Here is a 19,342-nt window from a genome sequence, read left to right on the forward strand (position 1 = left end):
CCGTCCGGGCTGGAGCCTCGCGGCGCCGCGGCGGAGGCCCTGCCCCTGCCCCTGCCCCTGCCCGGTGGCGCGACCCGCCCCCGCGGCCGACTCCCACGGCCCGCACAGCCTGGACGGGAGCCGCGGCCGGGCCTGCGGCTCATAGCGGCTGCCCGCGGGGCGGTGGCCGGCGCCGGCCGCGCTGCGGCGCTCCCCGCGGCTGGGCATGGCTGCGGAGGAGTCTCGCTGCCTGCTGGGTTCCCCGAGCCCGGACGCTTACCCGAGGTGAGGGCAGGCGCCGGGCTCCGGCGGGCTCAGCGGCTGTGCCGGCCTCGCTGGAGTTCGGGCGGGCCCTGGCGAGCTGAGAGCCGAGGCCTTTGCCAGGCCCGCCCGGGCGCTGCTGGCCCCACTGAGGGGCTGGAGCCGGGCGGGGGGCGGGGGCGGTCCGAGCCTTTCGGCCTTTCTGTGCCCCAGGGTGCGCAACGAGAAGCTGTACCTCGCCACGTTCGCTGCTGTCCTGGGACCGCTTAGCTTTGGCTTCGTGCTAGGCTATAGCTCACCTGTTATTCCAGTGCTGAGGGAAATCAGCGATCCTAAATTAAGATTGCACGGCGATCAAGCCTCGTGGTTTGGGGTAAGGCTCTGTATGATACGCTATGTGATTCCATTTGAAAGCATAGGTCAGGAAGATGCTGCTTACGTGATGGGGTCTTACTCCTCTTAAGAATGAGCATACATGCTGATCTTATTTATTAAATAAATTATTTTTCTAAACTCCGTGATTGATTCAAGTTTTTCTTGCGTAACAGTGCAGTTATGCTCTGATCACTCTTAGATATGTGAAGAAATGCCCCTGTTACTTGAACTTATTTTTTGGTGCTAAAATGTCGTCTTCATGTTTCTCAGTTGTACCTGTTAAGGGACCACAGAAAATGAACTTTATTATGAAGCAGTGCAGTCTGTCAACATGGGGAATATTTGGTTTTTTGGATACAGGCTGAATTTAAGGTTAGTCAAGATAACATTCTTCAGGGCTGTAGAATAGTTTGAAAGTCCTGTTTGTGAATGGACAGCTTTTTAGACAGATTAAGAAACAATTACTGCTGCACTACTTTTTTTTTTCCTTTGTTGAAAGAGCTTTATATGTAATATGAAAATTCTTGATGTTCAGTTGTGGTGAGTAGTGCTTCCTGAGTATGTTCTTGATTGTGTTTGATTTCAAAGCACCCGCATGCTCTTGCACGTTCTTTTAGAAGCTGCTATTCAAGATTTTAAAAGAAATTGCTGTTACTTATTTTCATATTTGTAAAAAAAATTTTCTTGTTTTTTGAAGTCAGTAGTAACATTAGGAGCTGCTGCCGGAGGAATACTGGGAGGCTATCTTATTGATAAAGTTGGGAGAAAGCTGAGTCTAATGCTGTGCTCAATACCATATGTTTTTGGATACGTAGTTATTATATCTGCTCAGAATGTTTGGATGCTTTATTTTGGACGAATGCTGACAGGCTTAGCCAGTGGAATTACTTCACTTGTCGTTCCGGTAAGTAAGATGTTTTTCTCGGTGTGTGTGCATGTATGGTTGCTATTTTGTTTGTGGTTGTGTTTTGGTTTGGGTTTGGGTTTTTTTCCATAGCAGTATTATAGGTGGCTTGAGTGAAGTAACTGAATAACTTGTTATACCAAGTACAGCCAAGGCAGTTTGTGGATTTAGAAGAAACTGATTTTTACAGAATCAAGTTTGGCTTGTTTTTAGTAATGAAGAAAATATAAATAAAATAATTTTTGTTTTTTCTAATGGCACTTCTGTGCCATGCATTCCCAATACAGTGATGTGGTCTTTAAGATTATTAGTCTTTTATTTGATTGCTTCTGTTTTATGTTCTACTGTAGTCATATTTAACTCTTCAAATTCCTCATACATAGCATACAAAGTTTTTGTAGCTCTAAATCATTTTTGAAATAAGGATTATTTATTTTCCTTCCAGAAAAAGTAAGAACTATGACTTCAGAAATCTATATATAAATATGAGGGATTTCTTTTTTGCAATGTATACAGCTAAACTGTAGATATTGACTTGGGGTCATTATGTTAAATAGTTGAAAAGTTTAAGTTGGTCCTGAATATGGGATGTGGTGTGGTGCTGTTCATATAGTCTGTGTTAAGATGAGCTGTCAATTTTGAATTTAATGGAGAATGAAATAGTTTCACTGTTTACATTTAAAACTTTCATTGCAAAAAACTTCTATATGTGGCTTGGGCTACATGTTTATGCAAAGACTGTTTCAAGCTGTGGACTGCTTTGTGATAATGTGTTTCTTGTTGAATATGGCTAACAAAAGCAGCTCTTACTAATGCAGGTTTATTCACCTTTGGGATTCTGATACTGCATCAACATTCTTCTGGCTTAGCTCCTCCCTTTTTCTCAGTGTTTTTCATGATGCCAGTATACATTTCTGAGATAATGCTTTTCTATTCATTCCATTTTATTGAGGCTTTTTTAAAGGAGGGGAGTTACTAGGAAATACATCTGTGTTTTTTCAGAAATTAATTACTTATCAAGTCCTTGACCCAAATTAGATAAAAGTAATTATTAAATACTTTCTCCGTATGTTTCAGGTGTATATATCTGAAGTATCTCATCCTAAAGTCCGTGGTATGCTTGTCTCTTGTGTTCAGTTGATGGTGGTGACTGGCATACTGGGAGTCTACGTTGCAGGTATTGAGGTTAGGGCTCTAGGCTACAAAGAAGAATTGGTACGTGTAATGAAAAAACAACACTGAAGAATTGAAAGTGAATGTTAATTTGTCTGTACAACTAATTGATTTTCATAGTCCTCTTTCCTTCCTTTTCGTTACCCAGGAATAACACTAAATTGGCGCTGGCTGGCAGTGTTGTGTTCTTTTCCATCCTGCATAATGCTATTGTTAATGTCCTTCATGCCTGAAACACCGAGATTTCTGCTGAATCGGAACAAACGCTCAGAAGCCATAGCTTCTTTGCGCTTTCTGCGGGGACCACATGTGGACCATGAATGGGAATGTAGGCAGATTGAAGCTAGTGTTCAGGAAGAGGTGATGAGAATCTGATTTACTCTTTAAAAAACTTTTTGTATGGAGATAATATCTGAAAGCATGTAGTGTAATTAAGAGAGTTTTATCAAAGCTTAGTTAATAGTCTTTTCTACAAATGGTGGTCCCAACCTTTTGGTGACATTCTTTGAATGTTTTTTCTCTACCTTTCAGCTGCAGCTGCTGAATGGCACCATTGGCTGCCATCAGCATATATGAGCAGCAGTCAGGCTCATGTTCTTGTTAGTTAGAATCCTTTTTTTTGCTTTATTTAGCAATTTTGTAGGGTTGCTCAACATCTTTAACACTAATTTCCTATTGTTTGTGTTGTATGAATGCATTTTCTCCTGCGATGCATGCGTAAGTAGGCAGGTCTAATCCTTGGAAGTCTGGTTTCTGCAAACCGCGGATTCATTCATGTTACCTTTCTCTACAAAGTACTTCAATTTCTGACTCTAGAACCTGAGAAAAGGGGAAAAATGCTTTTCTGGAGTTCTCGGATACTTCAAATGTAAACATTGTTACTGCTAGAGACACATAGTTTTGCAAAAGCAGGGATGGGAAACTTAGTCTGAAGACATTGAAATGTTCTGAGGATATTCTTTGTTGTTACTGCTTTTGTTTTTTGATGTAAAAGATGAAATCTTTCACCAAATCATTTCATAATCTTTTTAACAGGGACTGAATTTCTCTGAATTTAAGAATCCCTCAATCTACAGGCCACTTCTTATTGGTGTGGCTCTAATGTTCTTCCAGCAAGTAACAGGCATTAATGCAGTTATGTTTTATGCAGAAACTATCTTTGAAGATGCAGACTTCAAGGTAATCGGGGTGTGTTTCCAAACTGACAAATGTCTGTAATACTTTCAGCTTAATCAGTCCTGTAAGTCTAAAACACATAACAAACTGACCTGATAATGATCCTGCCTATGTCATAAATATCAGGGTCTGGGGTTTAGTGTTTTGGGTTTTTTTGTTTGGGTTCTAGATACCCTCTTGACTGTGTTACTCTGGCATACCTGAATGTTCTGGTTTTTTTTTGGGGGGGGGGGGGAAAGTATGTTGTGTTTTGTTGGTCTGAACTTAGATACTAATAGAAAATCTTACTGTAGTGATCTAAATAGGAGTTGCAAATGCAGTGAAACTCTAGGAAGAAGCTGTGGCTTATCTTAAAGTTTATTAAGAGACAGTATGTTATGTTAATTGTCAATGTCTTTTTTTCTTTTTTTTTTTTTCCCCTCCTGTTGTCTCCCCCCACCATTAATTTCTATGGCATAGTTCATCTTCTTTCAGATTCAAGAAACAAATGCATTTGTAATGCTTGCTAAGTGATCCTTTTATCAGCCTGAAAGAGTAAATTCTCCCTATTTACTTTTATTTCAGGACAGCAGAATGGCTTCTGTTATTGTGGGTTCCATACAAGTATGTTTCACTGCTGTGGCTGCACTTATCATAGATAAAACTGGACGAAAAGTGCTGCTTTATGTATCTGGTAAAACATGTTACTGAATTTTGTTCAGTATGAAAAATTACTATGTATAGTACCAGAAAATGTCTTAATTGCTGGGGGAATTAAGTATTGAAGTTTATGCATTTTTAAGTGGTTTGCTTTATAGTTGTCATTTGGTAGAACTATAGACTTAAACTTGTGAGAGGAAACTATCATATTACATGTACATTGTAGGTGGAACCCCTTGAAACTACATATTTGAAATAGTTATGTCATTGAGACAGTTCTTACTACTGTGGTAATTTTTTTTTTCTCAGTAAGATTCAATGTCATGATACGTTCTCATACCCAAGTTGTCACCAAATGGCTATTTCAAAGTAATTTCTCTGTGGCTGGTGCTACTTTCATGGTGCATTGTGGTGTTCAGTTATATAAAATTATAATTAAAATTTTTAACTTTACAAATAGATGTGCTAAATAAAACTAATTCTGTTTAATATCATTCTTGTGCTGACACTCAATAGTAATGATTGCTGTCAAGACTATACTGTTTGGCTAGTGTTTAGAATGCTTGTCTAGTACCTTTCACTCCTGTCAAGGCCAGTGTTTATTTCCAAGAATAGTCTTTTTAAGAAACACTCTTTGAGGGCCAGCATATCTTGTATTTGGCAGACCAACTATGTTCAGTCTTTCAGAAGAATATCCAAGTGGCAACCAGTGACAACTTGCTTGTTGCTTACTTTTCAGGGATAATCATGGCTCTCAGTACTGCATTGTTTGGGCTTTACTTTAAAATGGTCCTTCCAAATCGAAACAACTCGTCAGATCCTGATGTATGGCTCGCTCTAAAGTCAGCATCTCCAGGAACAGAAAGCAGCATATCCTGGCTTGCAGTAGTGAGCCTAGGGCTCTTCGTTGCTGGTAAGTGGAACAGGCTTCTAAGTAGCGATTACACAAAACTCAAAACTTTCTAATGAATGTGACAATATTGTTCTATTTTGTCACATTACTGATGAATGGAACTGAGTTAGGTTTTTTGACAGACCTTCTTGGTGCATAATGCAAAGTTGGGCTGAGCATTCACAACCCTGGTGATAGAGCTCGCAGCTTAGTTAAGCCAATTTCCTGGAAAATTAATCTATACCTCCTTGTACTAATGGTAAATAGTAATTGCTCAGGTTAAACTGCTTTACAGTCATTAATGGAGGAAAAAAAAAAAGTCTTTGTTAGTGAAGCCACACTGAATTCTGTGATAGCACAAGGCAGCAGCAGTTGGAAACAAGGTCAGTTTTTCAGTTTACCACTTCAGAGACTTCAGGGCAAGAATTTCTGCTTGTTAAGCATATTATTGTAATTGATCTGAAAAACTAGCATTTATCATGCTGCCCTAAAATATCTTACTCTCTTTCCTGCTGGTAGAGGCACCGTCTTACTGGAATCAGCCAAGAATCTAGAGGAAAAACTGCATTGTCCTTATCTGACTAACCTGGGCATCGTTCAGTCTTCCCTTTAATATGTATTTAATTTGCATTTATTCTCTTCTCCTTGTAATTGCAGGTTTTGCCCTTGGATGGGGTCCTGTTCCATGGCTGGTGATATCTGAAATCTTTCCACTTAGAGCTAGAGGCATATCCAGTGGTGCTTGTGTGTTAACAAACTGGGTTATGGCCTTCTTGGTAACCAAAGAATTTAATGATTTCATAGTAAGCATCATATATTACAATCTGGTTTCTTTTCATAGGGAAATTTATTAAAGATGCTTCTGAGTGAGCCCTGAGCCAGAGTCTTCTCTGGCAATACAGAACTATAGTTGTACTTTAGTGAGCTGTAATAATGCCTTTTTTGTTGTTTCCCCTCCCTCAGGGTTGCTTAACATCCTATGGCACCTTCTGGCTCTTCTCTGCCTTCTGCTGCCTCAATGTAACTTTTACAGCCTTTTATGTTCCCGAAACAAAAGGACAAACCCTGGAACAAATTGAGGCCTACTTCAGAAGACCGTAAGCCTAAGGCTTTTTATGTTGATACAGAATCTTCCTATCAATCATGAATTACAGTGCTGTAGTTGGAAGTATCTGTATCATATGACAGACATCTCAGTTACTAAACTTCCTATCAACTAATTTTAATTGTAAAATCTGAATTCTTTTTTTTTTAAGAAAACCATCTATGCAGATCTGCATACACTTCTGTGTACTCCCTGCAGTAGATCTCAGTTGTGTAGGTCTTGGACATATTCTTTATTCTTTGATTCCCGTCTTCTTTTCACCTGGTGCAGACTGACTGTAATGGCCAAGTAAGACTGTTAAATTTATTGGCCAGTATAATTTTTTTCTAAGATGTAAATTAAAATTTGGTTTTGAAAATAAATATATTGAGTTTCCTTGCTCTACTTTACCTTTCCCATGTGTATTCATGTTACAGTGAATAAATGAATTATGTAGCCTGGGTAATGTTAATTTCAGAATGCAGTACTTTACCTTCGTGCTGCTGCTACTGTTTCTGGGATGCCTGACCATGGAATAAGTGTTGGTCCCAACCGGAGATGAATGCTTGGCTTTCATGAGCGTTAGTGTTGAGCTGGCATTATTTTTCCTACTGCAGTCAAGTTGGCTAGGAATGCATTTAAATCACAAAGGCTGTAGCTCTTAGGAAAATGTATTTTGGAATTCAGGAAGGAGCACTGCTTTCTCAAAAGGAATTACAAGGTCTTGGCAACAGCAAGAATACACTTTTAGCCAGAAAAGGAGAAAAACCATCTATTGTAGTATTAATTTAAGCAGTAAAGATCTTCAACTGGAGCAGGTCTCTGAAAGTCTAAAAGATGCCTGGAAACACAAGCCAATGCTGGATTACAGTTCTTACCAAAGATGGGTAATGCTTAAGACACAAATAGCAATCTCACAGGTATGATACAGCACTTCTAACTGAATGACTTTTCTGAAACAAAATTTCTGGAGAACTCAAATGGAAACAGTAATCCAGAGCTGAGCTGTATGCAATATCATACTACATCCTGTCTTTTTAATTTCTTGTCTAGTGAGCCAAATTTGGAAAAGCTATTAGTTCTGCATGTGTGAAAGAAAGAAGTGAGGTCAAATTTATAGTTTATTACATATGAAGAAATAAATAGTCTGTTATTCCTTCACAAAAGTGTAAATGGCACTTAAAACAGTTCCAGCTGTGATAGGACTGTTTCTATTTGGATGTCACATCTAAAACACAAGCCATACACACTATCACGTGACATTAAAAACAATGGTAATACGTCAGCATTTAAGACAAGTGGTAGATAAGAGTTTCTGATCACAAACAGCAACGGTCCTAACAATACGCAATTATTAAATTACAAAGCAGTCTGCTAACATTCAAAGACTTAGTTAAAACTGACATTCCAGATTGATAACGCTTTTTGCATGAACCTTTAGAGACATAACATTTTCCATTCAACCAGATAAATACCTAATAGAACTATAAATAAATATGCAGAAAATAATTCTTAAATTTTCTCTTCAAATCCTGTGCTAATACCATGATTTCCAGTAGCAAACAGGAGTCAGTCAGTTGCAGATCAGCAACAAAGAAGCAGCTAGGCAGTAGACAGGCTGGTGAAGTTGCTGTGCTCAACTAAGTAAGAGTATAAAAATACTTCCTAACCTGCATGCAAGTACAGATGTTTGCTGCATATTGTCACAGGCGCTTTCCCATATTGTTAATATTAGATTCTCAGGGTGTAATTTATTTCTCCACAAAATCAGGCTAAGCCTATTTGAGAAAATACCGCTTTAACAGATTGAGCAAGCACTCTGCATATGAACATGCATATGTGAAGTAATGACAGTAGTATGGCAGTCATTTTCATACAAAGAATGCGAAAAAAATGATTCAGAAATGCCTTATCACTTGCATTTGGGATTTTCCCATGTCCCCCTCCCTCCCCTTGTAAGATCACATAACTTTAAATTCCTGAATACGCTTAGGACTTCTAACCCCTTAAAACTTGTGGTAGAAATTACAGATACATACACATGTATATGTATATACATACATACGTATATATATACACATATGTGTGTGTGTGTGTATATATATATATATATATAAAAAAACAAATCCAAACCCAAAGGATTAAATATCTCAGATGCAGACTGAGCCAGCAGCTCTGGGAAAGCTGCTGCATCTGCAAGCACAAGGTGTAGACCCACACCTTTAGGAAAACATGGATGATCTTGAATCTGTGGCTTGGTGGACTATACATAGAACAGCAGAAAGTAAATGTCAGGAGCAGCAACCTTGACCATATCTAACTGGGTATGTAATAGTGTTACACTTCACAGGGGTGCTACCTGTCCCCTGCCTTATTAAGAGCTGTTGGTTATTCAATTGACTAGCCTAGCACTAAAAAAAAAAAATAAAAAAAATAAAAAAAATAAAAAATTAATTTGAATCTACCAATCAATTACAAGTACTTGCATATGTACAGAAATAGTTACATGAGGGCAGACAGCAAACCTGCTATTCATTCTGGGTGCCACTTGTATAGTGTACGCTATGCATTGAAAAAAAAAATACAAAACCCCAACACCAAACAAAACCACCCCACAGCCTCTCTCCCTGCCCCCCACCCCAACCCCCAAGAAACCAAAGCAACCAAACAGAAAAAAGAAACCCCCACCCCAGCCCCAAACCCAGAAAGGATTGTAATCAGAACAGGTCCTACTTATTCCTTACAGAACAGGATGCTGAAGGTATCCGTACTTCCACTCAACCTAGAAGTCCAGAGCTCTCACTACCATAAACAGCACCTAGCCTTTCAAATTGCATGCGAGTCTACCTCTCCTTAGAAGGAAGTGTTTTGTTACTTTCAAACATTTCTAAAATTTATGTGTACTGCATTGCCACTAGAAGAAAGAGCTGGACTGTTAAGTCTGCAACAGTTTCTAAAGCCCAAACTGTAGACCTTGGGAAGGGCTCATCAAATCCTCAGCCTTAAGAGCTACATATTGCATGTGTGTGAAAGAATTAGCTTGTGTGTCTCTGGGCTCTCGAGTCCTAGTCACACTTGAAAGCTGTCCGGTTTATATGCATGCTGTAATGCAAATACAGGACAAAGATGGTACCTAGCTCAAAATGTTGCATCCCCATTTTGAACGGACTCAAAATGCAACAATGTGGCACCGAACCACCTGACACTGATGCTGTTTTGAATGGAGGTGTGTGGGTTTGGGTACTGGACTAGATAATCTGCAGTGGTCCCTTCCAGCCTCAACTATTCTGTGATTCCATGCATCATTACCCATGTTGGTAAGGAGGCATAAGCACATTCTGAACTAACTGCCTGTACGGTCTAATGCTTCCACCAAAGTAAACAACATTCCTATGATTTAGTCAGACTTAAGGCACAGTGCTCAAGTGGTGATTCTACTATTAGCCCGAAGGGGTTGAGCATCACCTTCTCCAACAAATCCTGCATGCTGGGATAGTAAACATTTCTTGCAGAAACTTATCTATTACGAGTCCAGAATGAGCCTTCAGTTGAGCTTAGCTTGATAGCAAGTGTTCAGTTCGGCAACAATTCTTCCTTCACAGAAGGGACTTCTTCCATCCATCTGTAGCAAGATTTTTCAGTATTCCTCTCAATTAGAACTATGCCCACCTTAATCTTACATAGCTGCAGATACAAAGATTATCTTTTCTCTCATCCATGAGATGGTCAGCCAACACCAGGAATGCAGGCTGAAGGCAGCTTTAACGTAAGATATGAAAGTAGGAAGGGCTATACTTAGGGTGGGCATGGCTACAGTTTGTGCCCAAGACTGCTTTCTAAGTTTTAATGAGTAGATGCATACACATGCTGGAAAAGCAGAAGGGAAAAACCATGTCTTTAAAGCTGGAGAGCACGACAATATAGCTGTCCATCCCAGTAGCCTTCCAACAAGCCTTGTCATCGGACACTGGTCTGAAGTAGGGGAGCCGGCACAGATGTATAAAACCCTTGCCTTTATCAATGATATGCAAGAGCTTATATATCAATACCACCAGATGGCTTTTGTTTTGACTTTAATTAGCAGCTGGAATGGTATGGGTCTAAGACAATATTTTGAGAGAAACAATGACTAGGAGCTAATTCAGAGGATGCCAACTCATCACACTGAAAGGCATATAACTCAGGGCACTCTGATGAGACTGTTAAGAGCCCACTGAAACCACATCCTTGTACGGTGGCTATTTGTCCAGTTGTGCCAGCAATTTCACATTATTGCATGATACTTTCTTTTGATACAATAGATATGATGAAGACCTTCACAGAATTTGGTTCTCGTGGCTTGTGTCAAAATTGGAACTTTACTACCATGTTCTCTGCCTTCCACCTATACTCTGGGCTGCTGTCATGCAGTAAGTAGGTAGGAAGTTACATATACATGACCCTGAAGCCTCTGCTACCACCTCTAGGTGTCATATAAATCAAACTAACGTTGCCTGATCCCTCCCAACTTCTCTTGCTAGGTCTAATGTTATTCCTACATCCCTGCAAGACATGCAGATCAATTACAGAAGCAAAAACTCAAGAAGTGGCAGCCCTGTTAAGGCACTTACTGCATACATTAGGAATGAAGACAGGTAGTTTGAACGGTTCAGATCTTTCTTGTCCTATATGAGTAATAGTCTATTAGGCCTGGTAGTTCCCTTTGTGACCTGTGTAGCAGCTTGCACCTGACCCTTTAAGTCAAGCTGTAGCATAAAATTCAGGTGGGAGGTGGTGGGTGGCAGTTGCTGGGCTTCCCCCTTCAAACTATACCAGTGCCTTGGTTCCAGATAAGTGCCATGAAGCTAGTCTGATAGTTTTGTCTAGCTTAAGCAATCAAATTTAATTTGTACTCCTTACAGTCCTTTCTGCTGTCTGTTACTGCTAGATGTCATCGATGCTGTGATAACAGGCATACCTTCAGAAGATGTCACACACACACGCAGACACACACGTTCCCTTAATTTACAGCAATACTTTATAGCTGCTGCTGTGGTTCTGGTTAAAGAAAGTAACTCTTGCTTTATGGCCCCTCTTTCTATAATCATGTTTTGGTTATGACACAAATGCCACATCTACATGCATCCTAACTACCATCACAGGCTGTGGTCAAGCTTTCTGTCAAGTTTTCTTCGTTCTTCTCGATCCCCCTAGCGCCCCATCTGTAAGGCTTGTCTCTCGGGATACCTAAATATGTGTGTGTTCCAGTTCTTCAAAACAAGTTTTAAAATCTCCATATATGCTTCAACTGCTACTGAACAATGGTTTAGTCATGTTAAATCATGCTGGAGTACCATAGGTGAACATCTGCAATATATTTAAAATCCGATACCCTAACAGTGAAAAGCAAAGTTTTCAGTTACAATTGTATTTTAACTAAATCCCCAGTTTTGCAACACACTGGTACAGTCTTTGAAAACACTCACATAACAAATTAAATACCACACTGAGAAATCCATTTATGGAAAAAGGTGGTGCTTTTGCTTTCTAAAAATACCTAAGTGCAAGCAGTACTCCCTAAAATGGATTCGGTAAGTCCACAGAAGTGTTTACAAGTTTCAGGATAATAAGCACCACGTGATACTTTCAGATTGATTTTTTTTTTTCCTAAACCTTAGCTGCCCAGATAAACAGGACAAGGTAAATTAACGCAATCTCTGGAAATTACACTCAAAAGAATTACAAGCTCTTGCAAAGACTTGGAGCTGGCACTTCTTTTTAGATGCTTATTAAGGTTCACCCCTCACATCTATGGGGTGATAATAGCAAAAATACTAAAATAATAGTAGCCACTGGTTAATACTGCTTCTGCTCCTATAATAATTACTGTGAAAATACTGCTCCTTTCCTTGATCAGCCACTCCAGTTGAGAGGCAAAAATGATCCTTTCAGGTAAGGCCTTGCATATTTTCCTAGGTGGAGCAATTAAGCCATTATATACAATAAACAGCAAAAAATACTTTGCAAAAACAGTTTTAGATTCAGACGGACTGAAGCAAAAGGCACACATCTCCAGGTGGTCATGCTTGGACAGAAAGTGAAATCGTGACACATGAATACTATTACAAAATCAAATCAAGGATACAGAAGTAATTCTACATATAGAACAAGAAATAATTGCTAATAAAGCTAAAAATCTTCATATATAAAAAGCCTGGAAGCATTGCATTTTCATGAAAAAAACAAAAAACAACCAAACCAAAGCAAAAACCCCAAACAAAACAAAACCTTTTCAGAATACTGTTTTAAACTGATTTTTGGCATAGAGGTAAGGGTTAAAAAACACCCAAGCTTTACACATGAAACCCTGTCCTTTAACATAACAGAAGATCTAAGATGACTATTTAATCATAGAAAACTAGCTTCTTCGAAGTGAAATTTCAGTCCAGATCCAGTTAGAAAGATATCATCATCTGGAATAATGACTTACACTATTGGTGCAACAGCAGACAACAGCTAACGCTGATGCCTGCATAGGAATCTTTGTGTAGTCTGAAGAAAAAAACGGGCTGGCTCTTCTGCCTGTAACGGGAAAACCTGTAGGTGCACTAGAATAAGTTTTCCAGTAGATGGGGAAATACAGCTGTTTGTTTTGGTTTTTTACTTCCAATTCTTAAGGAATATTTTGAAAGTTTGTGTCTTCTACGAAAAGTCTCCTGCTCAAGGATTCTTAATGCCAAAACAGTTTTTAAGTTTCTCTAAAAAATGTGCACAGACAGGCCAGAACAAATAAGGCAGTATCTTATATCTTACCTGATCTTTATCAAACATCCTTGATTCTTCAGTGAACATACCACAGCTGCATCACTTCACAGACAGACTGCACTGTTTGGAAAGACCTTGCCTGCAAACCTTTTTTTGTTGAAGTTGTTTGGTTTGGTTTTTTAAAGACTGAAAAACCAAAAGGAGTGATTTAAATTATAAAATTCTTCTTCCCCCACAAGACAAACTGTTGTAAAACAACTTCTGGTAGTAATAACAGCAGTTAACTTAGCTGAATGTCATACAGGTACTTCAAATTATAAGAAGCTCAGAACTAGTAATACTTTTTGTTTACTTCAGGTTCAGCCTAAATCTCTCATTGATTATCTACTGTTAGAATGCCACAAAAAGTAACGACCATTAATGGAGAAAAGAAAACATACCTATGTCAAAGATATAAGCATCACCAAATCAGGCTGAGCTAGCCAGAACAACATGGGTTCTATAAAGATTAATCACCAATAATACTTCCAACCACATTTTACCACTAAAAGCAGTGTTTGTAACATTCCCATAGAGCTCACAGAGTTGTAAGAAAACGTTAAGTAAGGAAGACGGGTTTTAAGACTGTCTTCACTTCAAGTCAATGTCATCTTCATCGTATAAAGAAATCAGCTGAAATGGATAGCTAGATGGTGAGCTCTCCTCCCTGTTTGGTAAAGTATCGGGATCTGAACTAGTAGAAAGATGACGTCCTTCAGAGTAGCTTTCGAAAGAGCTTGATATTATCCTACAAAGAGGAAGACAAAAGTTACTAAAAAATACACACATCAGGGCAAGTAGGTCAATAGCTATTTTCTAGGTTCAATCAAGTTATCCTAAAGACAGAGAGGGACCATTAAAACCGAGTTTCTCCCTGTTTTACTCTACTGAAAATCATCAAAAGGCAATGTTAATGAAGTCCTTCACCCAAATGATTTCTAGATAGTGAAATAAATCAAATATCATTTTACATTGCAACGGATATTTTGTTTGCTTTGTTAATCTCAGCCTACTGTATACTGGCACAAACACAGGTTATGAAAACAATGAAAATGAGAGAATGGCAGTGTGGTCAGCTAAGCAGAGCCAAGCAGACAAATGCTATGGTGTTTCTTCACAAAATGTATTATGGAAATAGCAACACAAGTGCATATGAAGAAAATAGCAAGTGAGCCTGCACAGTGCGAATCTAGTAGTCCAAATTGTAATGACAGGCTCAGCTGCAGCCAGTCCCCACAAAATCCCATTTAGCCTTGCTTTGCTCAGTAACATGCCTTTAGCAAAAAGTGTATTAGTTTCAGTACTTTCAATATTCTGATACTCTAAACAAATATATTAGCATGAAATTCATATCAGTATACAAAGGTATCAGTGAGCCTCATGCCAAGCATGAACAATCAATTCTGAAAACATTTACAGTCTAACTTAGATTCTTTTCTAAAGGCAGTATATTTACCTGTCACTACTAGTTGATCTTACTGCTTCCTGCTTGGGGTCTGACTGTCTTCGAGGAACCTTTTTTTGCTTCTGTGCACTTTGTGACTTGGGTATAGGCTCATCCAAGAGGCCTCAACAGAGGAATAAAAGACTTAATACTCTTAAGAGAAAATAAAGCATTCATGAAAACATTAAGGTATCTGTCACTGGTTTTCATTATTAACTAAACAGTTTCTACCTGGCTTAGAATATGGTCACCTTGCATGTGAACAGATGCTGGCTAGACTATTTGCAAATAATGTTTTCTCACAGTTTCATTTGTTAGTTTATACTACTTATTTATGAATACTGGTTACATGTTACAAATCTGACTGCAGTTGTCCACAGTCAGACAGAAACTATATACTTGGCAATTGATAATAACACTGAAAAATGAAGAGAGTTTACCCAGCAATTCTTTACGTGTTCTGCTTGCAATTTCTTTAATTTCCATACGAGATAAGGATAGTGAGTGAGTAACTGGAAGAGAGGCAATGCCACTGGATGCTGTAGTAGTGATGACTTTGGAAGCCAAAGGTGACTTCAGAGGTCGTTCAACACTTCGCCCAACCAGATTACTGAGAGGAATTTTGTACAGGTTTTTGCATGGAACTTCACCTGAAACACAGAAGGAAAAAGAACGTTAAACTTTCAGAACAGAGTCAATTCTTTATACTTACAAGCAAAAAGTTATGCAAAAAAGTTATACCTGTGCTGTGTGCTTTTCAACCCAAATAACAAAGATGCCTCTTGCCACAGAGATCTTTCAATATAAAAAGACTAGGAGGAAGAAAGGCAGCCACATTGTGCAGACTTGTAATTTGACTCAGAGAGAAAAAGAAGATTGACTCTTGGTGATGCGATGAATCAGCAGTGAAACCAGGAAGTAAATGTGCATGTCCTGAGGCTGGTATTCTGACTGTTATACCATGACTCTGCACTCTGTGCTGTATTCCCCATATATTTTAATGTTTCAAGTACATTGGAGCCTGGATCCCAAGTCATTTAAATTATGGCTCCTCTTCTTAGGTGACACAAAATACCACCTTTTCCTAATTCCTAGAAAAAACAACAACTTACCATCAAATAGCATTGCCTTCTAAAAACTGAAATTGCAATTCCTTTCTCCTTTCCCCTTTTGCCAACAGTGCAACAGCAGATTTAAGTGAGGAAGATATACACACATCTTACATTATTTAGTTGATGTTCCCTTGTTTCTCCATTACTGTTCCCCTATAGACTCATTTTTCATAGATCGTGTTACACTAAATTGACTGTGTGAACTCTTTCGAGGCTGTAACTTCCTTTTGGTTCACAAAAAAGCTTTATTCATCCAGTGGTAGTTTAACTTTTCTTAAATGAAAGGAATGGTGTATGTGAATCTCAAGTTTCCCCACAATTTTATACCTCTTTTTGCATTATTAGGCTTGGCCATATTGCCAAAGATTCATCAAGCTACTTAAGCTTAATTCCTCCCCTCCTACAGAAATTATTTCTTCAGAACAGTGCTGCCACTCATTCAGAAGAGATACTATGGGGCAAAAGCTCAGACAAGTGCTTCCTGTCTGTGGATAAACAGAAAATCTCCAGAATCTCAGCTATGAACCCAGCCAGGAGCTTTTACTTTATCAATTTCATCTTACTCAAGATCAGCTGTACTGAGATGTGACAACTGTTGAAATGACCAGAGATCGTAATTCAAGTTGCCTGGAAACCATGTTACCTTCTAGAGAAGAAAGAGGACATTCTGGCATTTCATAAGCTGTTGGTGTTTGAGGAGAACTCCTTGAACTCATTTCCTTAGAGCTGCTGTCAGATGATCCACTTACTGCAGCAGTAGCTTTAAAATAAATATCTGACTGAAATGACAAATAACTCATCATTAGTACAGTGAGACTTTCTTAACCATCTTCTGAGTAAGAGCTCAAATACTTGTCCACTACGTTCTACTGCCACTATTGCTGTATTGCTGCTAAGTCAACTAGGGTTGGTCATGGAAAAGTTATCCCACTATAAATGGGGGAACATCTGTGATGTTGAGGACAGCATTCGCCCCATAAACAGTCAAATATCACAGATCCACATTACTGTGAGCAATAAAGGACAGTGAGATTGATTCTGATTCTCTTTGTACTTGATATAAACTAAAAGCACACAGATGAACAGTTACCACAGATCAAGGAGAACATATTTCAGTTTTGGTTCGTTTAGTTTTTGGCTGCAGCAACTTCTTATGTGAGTTAGATCCTAACACATCACAGAAATAGCCAAACATGATTTTCCTGTGTCTTACCCTTGATGCTACAAGTTGAAGCTCAGGCACAACTGCTGTGTGGACTAAATTCCCATTCACCACTAATCGGATCTCAATGGAATCAGTAGTGAAGGCAAGGATATAAGGAAAAGCACAGACTGCAATGAAACAAAAAATATTTGGCAAGGAAAAACGGCTAATGTAAATGTTTCTTGGATGCTCGATGGGAACTGTTCTTGAGTATCTGACCTCTCCGGTATCTGCCTTTCCTACAAAAAGGGTTGTCTAACATACTGATAGACACTGAGCTCCATCAGGCCTGTCACTCTCCATGCCCAGAATGCAGACTGAATGAAAAATGAGAAACAAAAAAAAAAAAAAAAAAAAAAAAAAAAAAAAGAAAAAGAAAAAAAAAAGAAAAAGAAAGGAAAATGTCCTGGTTTCAGCTGGGATAGAGTTAATTTTCTTCTTAGTAGTTAGTACGGTGCTATGTTTTGGTTGTGATGTGAGACCAATGTTGATAACTCACTGATGATTTTAGTTGTTGCTGGGTGATGTTTATACTAAATCAAGGACTTCCCAGCTTCTTGGACCCTGCCAGGCAGAGGGCTGGGGGGGCACGGGAAATTGGGAGGGGACACAGTCAGGACAGGTGACCCAAACTGGCCAAAGAGGGATTCCATTCCATATGATGTCATGCTGAGGGGGAAGAAGAAGGAAGTGGGGGGGACATTTGGCATTATGGCGTTTGTCTCCCCGAGTACCCGTTACATGTGATGGAGCCCGGCTGCCCTGGGGATGGCTGAGCCTGCCTGCCCGTGGGAAGTGGTGAATGAATTCCTTGTTTTGCTTTGCTTGCGTGCCCAGCTTTTGCTTTACCCTTTTCCCCCACCTTTCCATTTTGTTATTATTATTGTTATTATTGTTGTCCTTACCTCTTTATTCTGTTTAAATTATTAAATTGTTCTTATCTGAACCCTTGCCTTCTACATTCCTTTCCGATTCTCCTCCCCATCCCTCTGAGTGAGGGGGAGTGAGCAACTGGCTGTGTGGTGCTGGGTTGCCAGCCGGGGTTAAACCACGACAGAAAAAAAAAGTTCAGCAAAGGAAGAATTGGGCACCAAGGCTCCACTTTTTAAAATTATCATATGCAGAAACTTAGCTTAAGTGGCACCATGAATGTAACATGCTTATTCCTAGCACACATACTGTAATTCCACCAAGAGCCAAGTGTAAGCCTAAATAGTAATGAAAAACACAGCCATCCAATACAAAAAAGAGGTATTTGCTTACCAACAGCATAAGGAACTTGATTCCAGCTGAACTGGAAGTCATAAGCTGATGGCTGGACCAGTGGAGAACCTCCATTAAAAGGATATACCTTTCTGTATTGGCAAACATCTGTAACAATAAAGAAAAAAGCATCATCCATCACCTTACACTACAAGTGACAAACACCAACTTCATAGGCAGATTTTGCAGAAGCATGGGCATTATATACATAACCAAGCATTTATGTGGTAGTCCTATATATAAACAGAGAAGAGAAACGTGCTTCCCCTGTGAACACGGCATTTGAAAGATCAGAATAAAAAGATCTACATTTTAATAAGCTGTCATATTTCACAAAGTAAGTATTGCTGTTTCAAGTTATCGGTTCTTTACCTTGTCTAGGGATAGAGGAATAGGCAAGAAAAAGTCAGAAAACAGTGTCAACAGAACGGTACTTCTCTGCCCTTCAAGTAGCCATGCTAGCAGAGTTTACCTTCTTTGAAGACTGTTACACACATGTGATATTACAGACACCAGGATTTCATTAATCACATAACTAGTGAGCCTACTTCTTAGCTGCTGTCAAGTCCACTGATTCAGAAAGTAACAGTCTTTCTATGAGTCAGACATAAATACTGGCTTATAAAGCTTCTTACTGGCAATGCAATTCTGAACTTTTGATAGCTCTAGATAATGGGGAACTTAACCTTCCACTATTAACATATTTTTCTTTATACACATGCACAAGCGCTGATCAAACATCTATTAAAGCTCAGGACTCACAAAGTCATATCAGCAAACAAGAAAGCTTAAAGATGAGATGCAATTGCAGTTATCTTTTTTCCTTGACAAGCTCCTATGAGTGTACTGGTGGCTTCAGGTAAACACCTATAACCCTCTCAAATATGTGCTGCTTGCTTTTAGCTCTTTTTTTTAGGCAAAATTGTATTTTTTTCCTGTAATTGATCTTCTTAGACTGAATCAAAGTTTATATCCAGAGACTTATTACAGGTCTTTTTCTAAATACAAATGAAGGACACTGCCAAATCCTGTGTTTTCATGTTTGTTCTATGA

The 19,342-nt window shown here is 39.1% G+C and overlaps 2 protein-coding genes across 8 annotated transcripts in view; one reads left to right on the plus strand and one right to left on the minus strand.

Moving 5' to 3' along the window:
- Positions 1 to 76: 76 nt before the first annotated feature.
- Positions 77 to 6,888, plus strand: SLC2A8 (solute carrier family 2 member 8). 3 transcript variants are annotated; one of them, XM_037399044.1, is made up of 10 exons: positions 77 to 264; positions 454 to 613; positions 1,313 to 1,519; positions 2,597 to 2,734; positions 2,813 to 3,052; positions 3,728 to 3,871; positions 4,433 to 4,541; positions 5,247 to 5,420; positions 6,057 to 6,202; positions 6,363 to 6,888. In XM_037399044.1, exons 1-10 carry the CDS (start codon positions 206 to 208, stop codon positions 6,498 to 6,500), a joined length of 1,515 nt encoding a protein of 504 aa, XP_037254941.1. In that variant the 5' UTR covers positions 77 to 205; the 3' UTR covers positions 6,501 to 6,888. The 3 variants fall into 3 exon arrangements, with proteins under 3 accessions (XP_037254941.1, XP_037254942.1, XP_037254943.1); XM_037399045.1 differs by having other exon boundaries at positions 2,597 to 2,696; positions 2,841 to 3,052; XM_037399046.1 differs by lacking the exon at positions 77 to 264 and having other exon boundaries at positions 501 to 613; positions 1,317 to 1,519.
- A 5,150-nt stretch (positions 6,889 to 12,038) lies between these two features.
- GARNL3 (GTPase activating Rap/RanGAP domain like 3) overlaps positions 12,039 to 19,342 on the minus strand; it is a 74,961-nt gene continuing 67,657 nt past the window's right edge. For all 5 annotated transcript variants that reach the window (XM_037399038.1, XM_037399043.1, XM_037399041.1 and 2 more), the window contains 6 exons: positions 18,290 to 18,397; positions 17,036 to 17,154; positions 16,466 to 16,601; positions 15,151 to 15,360; positions 14,723 to 14,834; positions 12,039 to 14,014 (listed from right to left, as the gene is read on the minus strand). In XM_037399038.1, coding sequence (XP_037254935.1) covers positions 13,858 to 14,014; positions 14,723 to 14,834; positions 15,151 to 15,360; positions 16,466 to 16,601; positions 17,036 to 17,154; positions 18,290 to 18,397 — 842 coding nt within the window. In that variant the 3' untranslated portion in view covers positions 12,039 to 13,857. The remainder of the gene's footprint in view (positions 14,015 to 14,722; positions 14,835 to 15,150; positions 15,361 to 16,465; positions 16,602 to 17,035; positions 17,155 to 18,289; positions 18,398 to 19,342) is intronic.

The sequence above is a fragment of the Falco rusticolus genome, chromosome 9 (genome assembly GCF_015220075.1).
Source record: "Falco rusticolus isolate bFalRus1 chromosome 9, bFalRus1.pri, whole genome shotgun sequence".
Lineage (NCBI taxonomy): Eukaryota > Metazoa > Chordata > Aves > Falconiformes > Falconidae > Falco > Falco rusticolus.